We start from the raw sequence: 11,250 nt of genomic DNA, 5'->3' as shown, positions 1-11,250 counted from the left end.
CGCAGAGCCTGTCAACCCGGGTATCTATGTTTCATTTCAGGCGACCATTTAGGTTCCCCACCGGTTGCTGCTCACAGCGCCGGGGCTGCGGAGTGCTGCCAGAGAATGCAAATCCAGGGCTCCAGTGCCTCCCCACTGCCCCCAGCACCCGCCACCCCCCCCCGGGACAGGGCTGCTCAGTGCCTGGTGGAGTGCTTGGGGCGAGGGTTTCCACTGGGGAGGGGGATGCTGAGTGGGTTTGGTTGTGTGATGCTTGCTGACATCACAGGGAAAAAGCCGCTGCTCAGCTCTGCACCCCACACTGCCCGCAATACTGGAACAGCCCCATCCCCGGGCAGCCCTGGGCAGTGAGGGCCCCTGCTCCTCCCAGGCGGTTACTGTGGCCCCTTCTCGGGGTCCCTCCCTGCACTGAGCACCCAGGGGTCCTGGGGGACCCAGTTCTGCAGCCCAGAAGAGGCAGCCCAGGTGCTCCCAGCCTGGTGTGCCTGGCCATGTGGGGAGCCCGTGGCACAGTGCTGCCCGTGGGTGCTAGGGAGAGGTGCTCTGACACACATCCCTTGCTCCCACAGTACCTGTTCCTCCTGGGGTGTGGGAATGCTCCCCAGGAGCATTCGTGCTTTCGGCACTTGCAATAAAAGAAATGCTGATCATTAGTAGTCCTTGGCCTCATTTAAAACGAGACAGATCAGTGCAGTGCCCAAGCCTGGAGCAAAGCCGGTGGCATTTAACATGGCACAGGAGACACAAGTAGCACTCCACCACCTCCACTGCCCACCTGCTTGTGCAGGTACTGCCAGGACTGTGGCACAGCCCTGTGCTCAAACACCACAGCCCCAGGGACAGCAGGGGAGAGGCTGGGACGGGGACCCCAAGTTCCCCTGTCCAGAGTCCCCTGTATGGTGTCCCCCGCCCAGTGGCTGCTGCCTGGCATCCTCTCCATGGTGTCCCTGCCCTGCCCATGGCTCAGTCTTGCACCACCAGCCCTGCGCAACGGCTGCTGCAGCAGGCAGTGGGTAGATATCATCTTTAGCTGATTAAATGTCCCTCATTAACGAGTTTCTTTAATTAATGAAGTTTTTTTGTTTGCTCCACTTGCTTTCTCCCCCTGTACTCTGCCTCCTCAGCACAATCCAGGCCATTTCCTTTCAAGTCATTTAGCGTGTGGGGCCGGTTCCTGCCGACGCCGCACTTTGGTGATTGTGCCTGTCAGCTTGGGGCTGACAACGCCGTTTCCCACATTTGCTCCTTTTTAAGATAATAATGCACCGAGAGCCCCCAGACCCAGAGGATGGGTCAGAGCAATCAGCCGAGTGCAGAGCCCTGTGCTAACAATGGGGCACCTGCTGGCCATGAGCACCCTGCCACGGGCCACCAAACCCTGCCCACAACAGGCGTCCTGCCAGCACAGTGATGGTGCCACGAGTGAGTGCCTGGGGTTATCAGCCGCACACCAGCATCTGCACCCTGCTGCCACCACAGCCGCAGCCACCACAGACAGGCCTAATTTCCTCTAAAGCCTCATGGCCACCCTGCTGCTTTGGCCTGGCCCCACTCCCATCTCCAGCCCATGCCAACTCCCACCAGCCAGCTCTGCCTGCAGCTGGGCCCTTCCCGCACTACGCAGTGTTGATGGTGCAGAGGCAGCACGGCACAGCATTGCCCAGTCACAGCATGACACCACCCAGTCATGGCATGGCACTGCCTGGTCATGGCATGGTACTGCCTGGTCATGGCATGGCACTGCCTGGTCATGGCATGGCACTGCCCGGTCATGGTTGAACCTGCTTGGTCACAGCACCACCCGCTCATGTGCAGCTGGGCTTGAAGCTGGCATGTGGAGCCCTGGAGCAGCTGGAGAGGGGACACAGTCCTGTCACCACACACTTCCCCCCCTGACAGTGGCCTCTATTGCTGCAGCTGTCCCACTCCTCCTGTTGGGAACCAGACACCTCCTGGGGAGGGGGGGGGGAAATGGGGCCGAGGTCCTTCCCCCACCACAGCATCTGCAGAGCCCCCCTAGGTGTTTCTGCAAGCTGCAGAGCCTCAGTGGGCACATCCCACAGGCAGCACAGGCAGGGCAGGGAGGGCAAACCATGGGCAGAGAGTGCAGGCAGAAAGCACGTTGCTGTGACCTGGAGTGGCTTCTGCCCGCTCACGGAGGACAGGGTATCCCCTTGCCACATTATGAGGCAGCCTGAGGTCACTGCTGTGCTCAGGGAAGGGTGTTGAGCAATTCCCAAGGTCCCTGTGGACCTGTTCCCACCAGCAGGAGACAGAGCAGGCAGCAGCCAGGGAGGCCAATGGGATCATCTGCCCTTGTGCCCAATGCTCCAGAGCAGGCCAGTGTAGCATGCTGGGCTGCAGAGATGGGCTCAGCAAATGCCCCAATGGAGGCAGGAAGGTCCTGGCATGGCCCCACGTGCCCCCCATGCACCCTGGCCCCCCAGCCATCACCGTGCCCAGCACGGCTCATCTGCGTGACAGCCACAACGTCCCCTCTTCGACCCGGCAGCTCGTTCATGCTAATGACTGTCAACATGAAACAGAGGCCGTGAAGGGGAAGAAAATTACTCCCTGAAAAGGAATTGACTGATCCCCATCATTTCTCACGGAACCACTGACCTGTGAATATTTCATTACCCCAAATGCTGCACCATCCATACAAAGCAGCACCTGGCCCTGCACATGCACTGGCTGTGGAGCTCCATGCTGCTCACGGAGCAGGGTCAGGGTGCTCACCATGGGGACAGCCCTGGCCCCAGGAGGGATGAGCCCTGCTCACCGTGGGACAGTGGTAGGTGGCGGCAGGTTGCTTCTCCCTAGAGTGGGGCCAGACCTCACAGAAAGCCGGGTGGGACGATGAGGAAGGACCCAGGGGAAGCAGCAGTGAAGGTGTGAGGAGCTGCGGGGACCAGAGGCAGCAGCAGCTGCACTGGATGTCTTCATCACCAAGGCGCAGGGAGGGGTGAGAGGCTGGTAATGGCATCTGCCAGGGATGCTCCGGTGGGAAAGGAGTGCTGCAGAGAGCAGCAGGGCTGGTGAGGCCAGGCGGGACCCGAGGGGCAGCAGTGATGGTGTGAGAGGAGGACGAGTGGGGAGGAGCAGGCCAGCCCACTGGCATGGGAAACACCATTTTTCTGAGCTGCCACACACTGTCCAGGCACCTTCCATTCCCCCTTCCCTGCTCCTACCCTTGGCCCCCCGAGCCCCCACAAACAGAGTCAGGGCTGGACGCTGCTGCCCCTCTGTCCACAGGAGCCTGGGGAGGAAGGATGCAGCGGTGGCAGCCATGTGACATGCAGGAGTGGGGATGATGAGATGCTGGCCTGGGCACACACCTGTGCACGTGTCCCCATCACCTCCAGTGCAGGGCAGGGGGACCACGGTCCGGCCCCAGCCCCTGGCTCTGCCAGCTGGAAACTTCGGAGCTGAGGCTGCATGAAATATTCATGAAGTAAATGGTGCAATTTCATCTGCATTCAGCCAACTTCATGTATATTTCAGAGTATTATGAAATGATAATGTTGTGTAACCGAGGCGAGACGGGGGTGCCTGGGGGGGCTCCTGGCCACCCCCCGCCTGCTGGCCGACAGCTCCCAGCTCGCCTGTACCTGTGCCGCTGCACCGGGAGGGACCGACGGCTGCGCTACCCTCGGAGATGTGGCAGGAGCAGGCGCAGCAGTGGGAGGAACAGAGCTCTGGGACACGCGGCACTCTGCTCCCTCCTGATCAGGGCCCGGAATCTCCGGTGGGGTCAGGGCTCACCCGTGGCAGCTCGTGGCATTGTCAGCGATGCCAGGGCTCACCTGCAGCAGCCCCCGGCATCACTGGCAGTGCAGGTGGCATTCCCGGCACAACTCTTCCTTCAGGCACGCTGGAACAAGTACACCTGGTCTATGCAGTGTTGGCCAGGATTCCCAGAAGCATTTGGTCCCCAGTGGCCACCAAAATGTTGGGACAGGTGGCACATAAGGTACAAACTTGGCTGCAGAGTGCAGGGATGGGCTGGAGAGGACCTGAGTCCTCAGCAGCGTCCACTGGAGCTACCTGCTCCTCCTGAGCCCTACAACACCAGCGTTGGATGCCGGTGCCCGGGCACCGCACACCTTGGTACACCAGGGTGACCCGTCTGCTGCTCCAGCAGTCCTGGGAACAGTTGCTGTATCCTCCTGCTGGCAAGGGCTGGGGGCTCCAAAACCCTTGTGTGGAGCTGCCAGAGCCCAGCTGGATCCAGGCAGCTCCAGACAACGTAAGCAGTGGGATGAACGGCCATGTCCACTGGCCTCATGCCTTCCTGCAAGCTCCACGCCAGCTCCACTGCCATTCCACACCTGGCCCCAGAGCTCACAGGGCTCAAGGAGCCCAGCTGGACCCTGGCACTGATCCTGCAGAGCCTCTCACACCCCAGAGTCCTCTCATGGCCCCTGTCCCTGCCACACCTTTGCTGCTGCGCTGGGGCTGTGGTGCAGCTGCTTGCATGGCCAGCGTGGGCACCTGGGGCACCACGGACCCATGTGTTTGCCTGGACAGTGCTCACATGCAGCCCTCTCTAATAGGCAGCCAGGAGCATAATTTTTCCTCTAATTACATATTCAGCACTTCTGAGAAAATGAGATTTTGGTAATTCAATTGGACTGAGCAGCAGCGCTATAATAAAATGAAATTTGTAACAATCGCGCAGTTAAATTAGTTAAATGGAGAGGAAGGAGCTGTGGAAAATTGACCCCTCGATCTCCTAAAGACTAATCAGACATTTGAACCAGGTTGTGCTAACAAAGCCCCCGGGGTGTTCGGCACAGAGAGAGGGGAAACCAGAGACACCATGAGGGAAGAGCTGGAAAACAGCCGGGGCCTTGCAGTGCCGCAGAGGGGACGCCCCTGCTCCAGTCCTGGGGTGGGCCAGGATGAGTTTGGTGGGGAAGGTTTTGGGTACAATACTGGTGCCATGCCCTCTGTGGCACTGGCCATCTCCAGGGCTTGGCCAACTAGGTCCCAGCAATGGCTGATGCTGTGGAGGTCACTGTCCCCACGGGCTCCCAGACACACACTGCATCCCTGCTGAGTGCACAGAGGGTGGCAGATGGTCCCTCTCTGCCTGCAGGGACTGCAGGGACAAGAGCACCTGTACCCTGCAGTGGGACCAGCCCTGAGTGGGAACAGGCACCGCAGAACCACCTGGACAGGGACAACACACCACACTGGGCACGTGGGGGAGGAGCATCCCACAGGCTGGAGGGGCTCTACAGCAGGTACAATGTAATTAGCCTCAATATTTATCTTGTTGTTCCTCTTCTCTATTTTTTCTTGTGAAAGAAAAGGAGAAAAAGACGAGTTTCTCATTTGCAAGTTAATTAGTCTAATTACCTCTAATTAAGAGCTCCCCACACAATGCAGATCACAAATAAGCTGCCACTGTCGCCTGCTCCCACTCTTCTTTCCCCAGTTTTGATTTTTCACAGGAGCTGTTTGAAGGCTGTGGCCGGAGCTGTGGCTGAGAGATGCCGAGTGGGTGCACCAGGGATGGGGGAGAGATGTGGGATCCCACAGTCTGGGGCTGCTCCCCTCCAAGGCTGGTGCCTCCAGGCATGCAAAGGGACGGTCCTGCTGCTGCTCCCCTGGGAGACCCCAGCACAGTACCATGGCTCAGCTCACCCCGGGGAACTCCAGCCTGGAGCCAGGGCTCAGTCTGGCTCTCCGACCCTGCACCAGAGCAGGACCCATGCGTCCTTCCCTCGATTCCCTCCCTGGGAAGCTCCTGTGCACATAAGGGGCTTTGTCCACACACCCTAACTGGTGCTGCTGAGGGGGACGAGTGGGTACAGCCGGTACCTGTGTGTCCTGCCGGGCAGCTGGAGCAGGGATGCAGCTGGAGTGGGATGCAGCCAGCACGGCCCTGGCTCATGGCTCAGACCCGGAGGCTTGAGCTCTGTTTCCACCAGCACAGTGTCTCCCCAGACACGACCCAGCCAGCCTGGGTGAAAAAATGGGGACAGGAATATGCTAGAAAACACAATCCTCACCGGGCTCCGCAGGCGCTTACCCTGACAGCTCCCCAAAACTGCCTGCTTTCCTGGCAGCACCGGCCTGGATGCTCAGGAACCTATCGGGGGCAAAGTGAGAACCTGGGCTTGGGACACTGGCTGGGTACAGCAGGGCTTGTATGGGATTTGGGAACTGCACTCGACACCTGGATGGCAATGCCCGCAGCACCAGGCGATGCCACCACAAACCCTGTCACGTGCTGGAGCGAGGGGGGACACCTGCTCCCTGCTGGCTGCAGGAACACTGAGGGAGGTGGTGCAGGTTAAAGCCCTGCCATGGTTGCCCGGGGCAGCAAAGGGGTGAACCCTGTGGCAGCCCACAGCTCCCAGCCTGCTCAATGGCACTGGTGTATCATCAGGCCAGTAGCCACGGCATGGCCAGGACTGCAGAGCCCCTGGCCACATGCTGCCAGGCTCACACTGGCACTGGGAAGATCCAGTTCCTTCCTTGGACATTTGGTTCCCTTCTGAGCTCAGGTGCCCTTCCTAGCCTTCCCAACACTGGCACTTCCCCAGGGCTCCCTACACTTTCCTGGCACCCAGCCCCACACCTGCCTGCCAAAACCAGCTGCACCAAAGGTACTAAGACCCCTCCTGGAGGAGCTGCAGTGCCCCTTGGTGCCCCCAGCTCCTCCATGGAAGCCCATTATTCCACAGGTACAGTGCCCCCATGCATGGGAGTCACTGTCCCCATGGGGAGAGCAGCTGGAGAGCCAAGTGACTCTGAATTTCATGGAGGTGCCTGGGGTGCCCTGGCTGCAGCACCCACTGTCCCACCCAGCCCTGGCTGCAGGCCCCAGAGCCATGCTGGCCCAGGGGCAGTGCAAGAAAATCAGCTTTCAAAAGCATTTTCCTATTTGGATGCTGGTCCCCAAGTGGAGGAAGCCGTAGGGCCAGGGCAGTGGAGCCAGCGGGGGCGGCCCATGCTCACTGTCCTAATTAGCCTTTCTTTGTTAACCCCCCCCAACTGCCTGTGACGCTTAAAGAATGACAGATACTAAATCTAATTTAATCTACTCATTCACCCATCACTATAGCACTAAAATAGGAATATACCTATAAAAAGAGCATTGCCAGGCAGTGTGGGCCAAAATCACAGCTATTGTGGGAAAAGCAGCTTTGCAAAGCTAAAATTAATGTCAATGTTTTCAATATATGTATATATATAAAAAGCAGAAAATGTTTCTGGTGGCTTTAAGGCTGGTCCTCACCGAGCAGAGTAGCTGCCACAGCATGGCCAGAGCCGTGAGCCACCGTGCCAGGTCTTGTATCCGTGCGACGCGCGAGCAGGGGGAGAAACCCGGTTTGAATTGAACCCGCTGCTGCAACACACACTGCTCGGAATAGACCTGCTCCCTAAAAATATAACATGCTAAACTTGGCAGCAACCCTCTTGGAAAGGAATTTTCCAAGCAGGATTTGCAGAGGCTGTTTCCCAGCAGGCCGGGCACTGCTCAGCCAAGTCTCCTGCGCCACAGTGTGACCGTGGGCACCAGGGATGTTCCCAGCAAGCAGCAGCTCAGGGGCAGCGTTGCAGTGGGGTTCAGCACACCTGTACATCAACCTGTGCTGGGGCCAGAGCTGCACATGCATCACTGCCTATGCCGGGGTTGCGTTGGGGTCGAGCACTGACTCTGAGGCTCAGAGCCTGGGTCTGTTCTGGGTCAGTGCTGAGCCCTGTCCTGCAGCCATCACCTGCACACTCACAACAGCAGTTTTAGGTAGAGACCGACTCCTCTGTTCACAAAATGAAGCCACCAAAGTGTCCCTTTGCACCAGGTCCTCGCTGAGCAAGAGCCAAATGTCCCCGCCAAGCCCCACCGAAGGATGCAGCATTCCTGAGGGCACGGGCTGCTCCGCCAGGGGCACAGACCCACCCTCCTGCAGCCTCTGGCCCCCCAGGGGCACCACTCTTGGAGCATGTCAGTGCTGGGAGGAATTCCTGGACACAGCACTCAGAATGCTGTGGACCGTGGCTCCTGTGGCCAGGCCAGGGTGGCCACATGGGGGGAGCGGAGCAGAGCGAGCTGCTGGTACCCACAAGTACCTGCAGGCACCTGGATGAGCCACTGGCACTGATGAGCTCTCCCTGGCGCTGGGAGAACTGAAGTTTTCCTGAGAACTTCATTTCTTGATCCTTCCTTCAAGTCCTGGCACTGTGGAGAACACTGGGGCTGGGAGCTATGAAACACAGGTAGCATACTGAGGAACAACTCTAGCCCATGCCACAAACTCCTGGCAGAGAGAGCATTTGTCCAAAGGAATGATGGCAGCTAGTGCATGCAGACCCTGGAGCCTCCCAGCTCCTGACCCCCTGGCCAGTCCAGCAGACTCATTTCCCAGCCAGTGAATCAGTCACGATCACAGTATGTGCCCACCCCAGGTGCCCCACTACAAATCCCCACACCTGGACAGGGAGCTGTAAGTCAGGGGGTCAAAACCAAGCCCCCCACAGACTTCAGGACACAACTAACTTGTGGAGAGTCAGCTGAAGCCCCTGAGGTGTCCCTGCTACACAGGGGTGAGCTGAGCCAGCTGACCAGGGCCAGCTCTGCAGCGGGCACATGCCCACGGGCACAGGCAGCATTGCTCACTCTGTGCTCCTCCGGTGCAGGCAGCACAGGTGGGCACATCCAAAATCCAGAGCAAATTCAGGACTAAAGCAGGTGCCAGGCAGGCCCATTGCTCACCTGAGCAGGATGAGGGGCCTGGTGGAGCCCATGCCCTGTGCCCCTGCCCCATGTGATGGCTGCCAGTGACGTCCCTCTGCCTGATGCCTTGTTGTGACATGCACTGGGAGACACCTGTCCCCAAGCACCGGGTGCAGAACCTCTGTAGGTGACAAACCCCAGGAAAAGGATGGAGATTTTTGCCTCCATTGTGTTCAGCTGGGTGAAAATCCAACTCCAAATCTTGTAATAAAACCCTCCTCCTGGCTCACAAGTCCGGAGATGCTGCCAAGGAGCAGAAGGCTTCTGGGAGAGCAGGGAGGAAGAGATGCAGAACATGATGGTCAAATCAAACCAGGGGGAACCAGGAGACACCGGGGTGCAGAGCCACGCATCTGGGAAAGCTGATGCTTCCCAGGGATCCCCAGCTCCGCTTTGCCCAGCCCTGTGGGCACCAGGAGCCCTCGTCTGCCCACCATGCTGCTGTCCCTGTCACCGTGAGCCGCAGGCAGCACAGCCAATCCACGCCAGAGTGCTCCGCAGGGCAAGAGAGCGGCACAGCTGAGCCCCTCGTGTGGCCAGGGACAAGGGGATCCCGGCCCGAGAGGGACATCTCCCGTGCTGCAACAGAGGCTCCAGGCCCCGTTCTGGCTTCTATTCCAAAGCATCCATGTGCTCCCTTCAGAGGGACAGAAACGACCCTCCGGGACGGGTGGGAGCTCAGGGATGGTTTCTGCTTGGTGTCAGAGGTGCAGCAGCCTCAGGGAACTTGACACAGCCCGGGGAGGCTGAGAGTGAAATCCAGAGCAGCTCTGGCTCTCCCCAGGCTCTGCCTGCAGGAGGGTGCAATAAATCACACACCCGCCTCAGCAGCCCCTGCCGCAGCCCCCGCGCGCCCCGTGCTCGTGTAACCAGCACCAGCTTTGCCAGCCCCATCGCCCACGCACCAGAGAGAGCAACCACGGCCTTGCCATCCCCACCACCAGCGGCCACGCTCCGGCTGCGACCCCACTTGGACACCGGCCATGGACATCCCAAGGGACAAAACACTCCATAGCCCTTCGGGCTGGAGTGGAGGGTTGGCACCAGTGCCTGTCCTTGCCGCCGGGTGAGCCGTGCCGGCCACGCCATGAATTTTTAAACTCCTGAAAGCACAAATGGAGTGGTTTGCCTGGCTGGGAGATGGGATTTCCGATGCAGCAAAGAGGCATTTGAAGAAGATGCTGCCTCTCCCAAACTGCGCTTCCCCCGGGATGACGAGCCTGGAAACCTGGGGCACTGGGTCCAGTGCAGGAATCAGGGCAGCCCCGTGGGACAGCAAAATCCTGGCCAGGGTAAAGGACCAAACTGATGGCCCCGGCACCCTCCATCTGGGCCACCCAAACTTGGGACTCGCCCGGCGCTGTGTCCCCCAGTCCCTCTGCAGCACCTTCTGTGACAGCGAGACAAACCCGGCCTGGCTGCGGGCACGCGCGATGTGACAGCACACACACACACACGTATGTGCACACGCGTGTGCACGCACGAGCTCGTCACCTTCCCTTCTCCCCAGAGGCTGCTCAGGCCGCGCAGGAGCCTCTTTCCTTTATCCGAGCATCCATCATCGCCAAGCGGCAGCAGTGCCGAGGCGGGGAAGCGCTGGACCCGCGCCGGCGGCTCTGCCTGCTGCACTGCCCGCGCCTCAGCCACGCTCCAGCCCCGGCCGCGCTCCCGCCACCTCAGCGGGGAAACCAGAGAAACCCCCCAAAGCCGCAGCTGAGGACCCGGTGCCGCGGGGCTGGAGGGGATAGGCTGGGAGGAACCTGTCAAGCTCTGACCCTCCGCAGAGAGGGAACCAGCCAGAAACACGTGTGAACCGGAAAGCAAGAAAATCCCCTGGAGAGGGTTGCTTACCTGTTGGAGGTAGAGGAAGGCTGGAGGACAGGGGAGAGAGTGAGGAAGCATGCCTGAGTTGGAGACAAGGAGGCAGCCCGAGTTAGCCATGGAGCACAGCATGTGTCGACAGGTAGCCGTGGAGCTGCTCGCGGGTCCGTCCTCTTCCGCACACCGCTATCCACCGCTATCCTCGTCTTCCCGGCTGGCCCCTCGGGCTCTCCCCTCCTCGCCGTCCCTCCCGACCCCTCGGCGCTAGTTAGGAGGGTTCATCTGTGGCAGGCCGGCCGCGCTGCCGCCGGAGCAGCGCTCGGCTCTTCACTTCGGGGCCATTAGACACTGGCACTGAGCGCACGGTCTGCAAAGGGTGTGCGTGAGCCAGAGCGGAGCGGGAGAGAAAGGAAGGGGAGGAGGAAGGAGAGAGGGCTTGGGAGTGAAATAAAAGGGGTGGGAGTTGGAGGAGGAGGGGGAGTCCCCTGTGCATTCAGACATCAAACAGAGCTCTGTATAAAATGAAGAGAATCCGTAATGACATGAGAACAGCTGATCCCGCACTTAACCCCTCCACCGCCGCCGCTCGCAGATGGCTTCCCTGCTGTCCTCGCCGCCCCGGCCACACGCTGGGGAAGCAGCCGGGCAGGATGGGGCCGAGTGGGCAGAGCTGTCTC

At 59.8% G+C, this 11,250-nt stretch overlaps 1 protein-coding gene across 1 annotated transcript in view; it reads right to left on the bottom strand.

Moving 5' to 3' along the window:
- RBFOX3 (RNA binding fox-1 homolog 3) overlaps positions 1–11,250 on the bottom strand; it is a 77,194-nt gene that overhangs the window by 7,814 nt on the left and 58,130 nt on the right. Inside the window, exon 3 of the mRNA XM_029960122.1 lies at positions 10,604–10,940. Coding sequence (XP_029815982.1) covers positions 10,604–10,705 — 102 coding nt within the window. The 5' untranslated portion in view covers positions 10,706–10,940. The remainder of the gene's footprint in view (positions 1–10,603; positions 10,941–11,250) is intronic.

The sequence above is a fragment of the Manacus vitellinus genome, unplaced genomic scaffold, assembly GCF_001715985.3.
Source record: "Manacus vitellinus isolate BGI_N305 unplaced genomic scaffold, ASM171598v3 scaffold_24_pilon, whole genome shotgun sequence".
Lineage (NCBI taxonomy): Eukaryota > Metazoa > Chordata > Aves > Passeriformes > Pipridae > Manacus > Manacus vitellinus.
The sequence above is the reverse complement of the archived record's forward strand: the minus strand, read 5'-3'. Positions and strand labels throughout refer to the sequence as shown.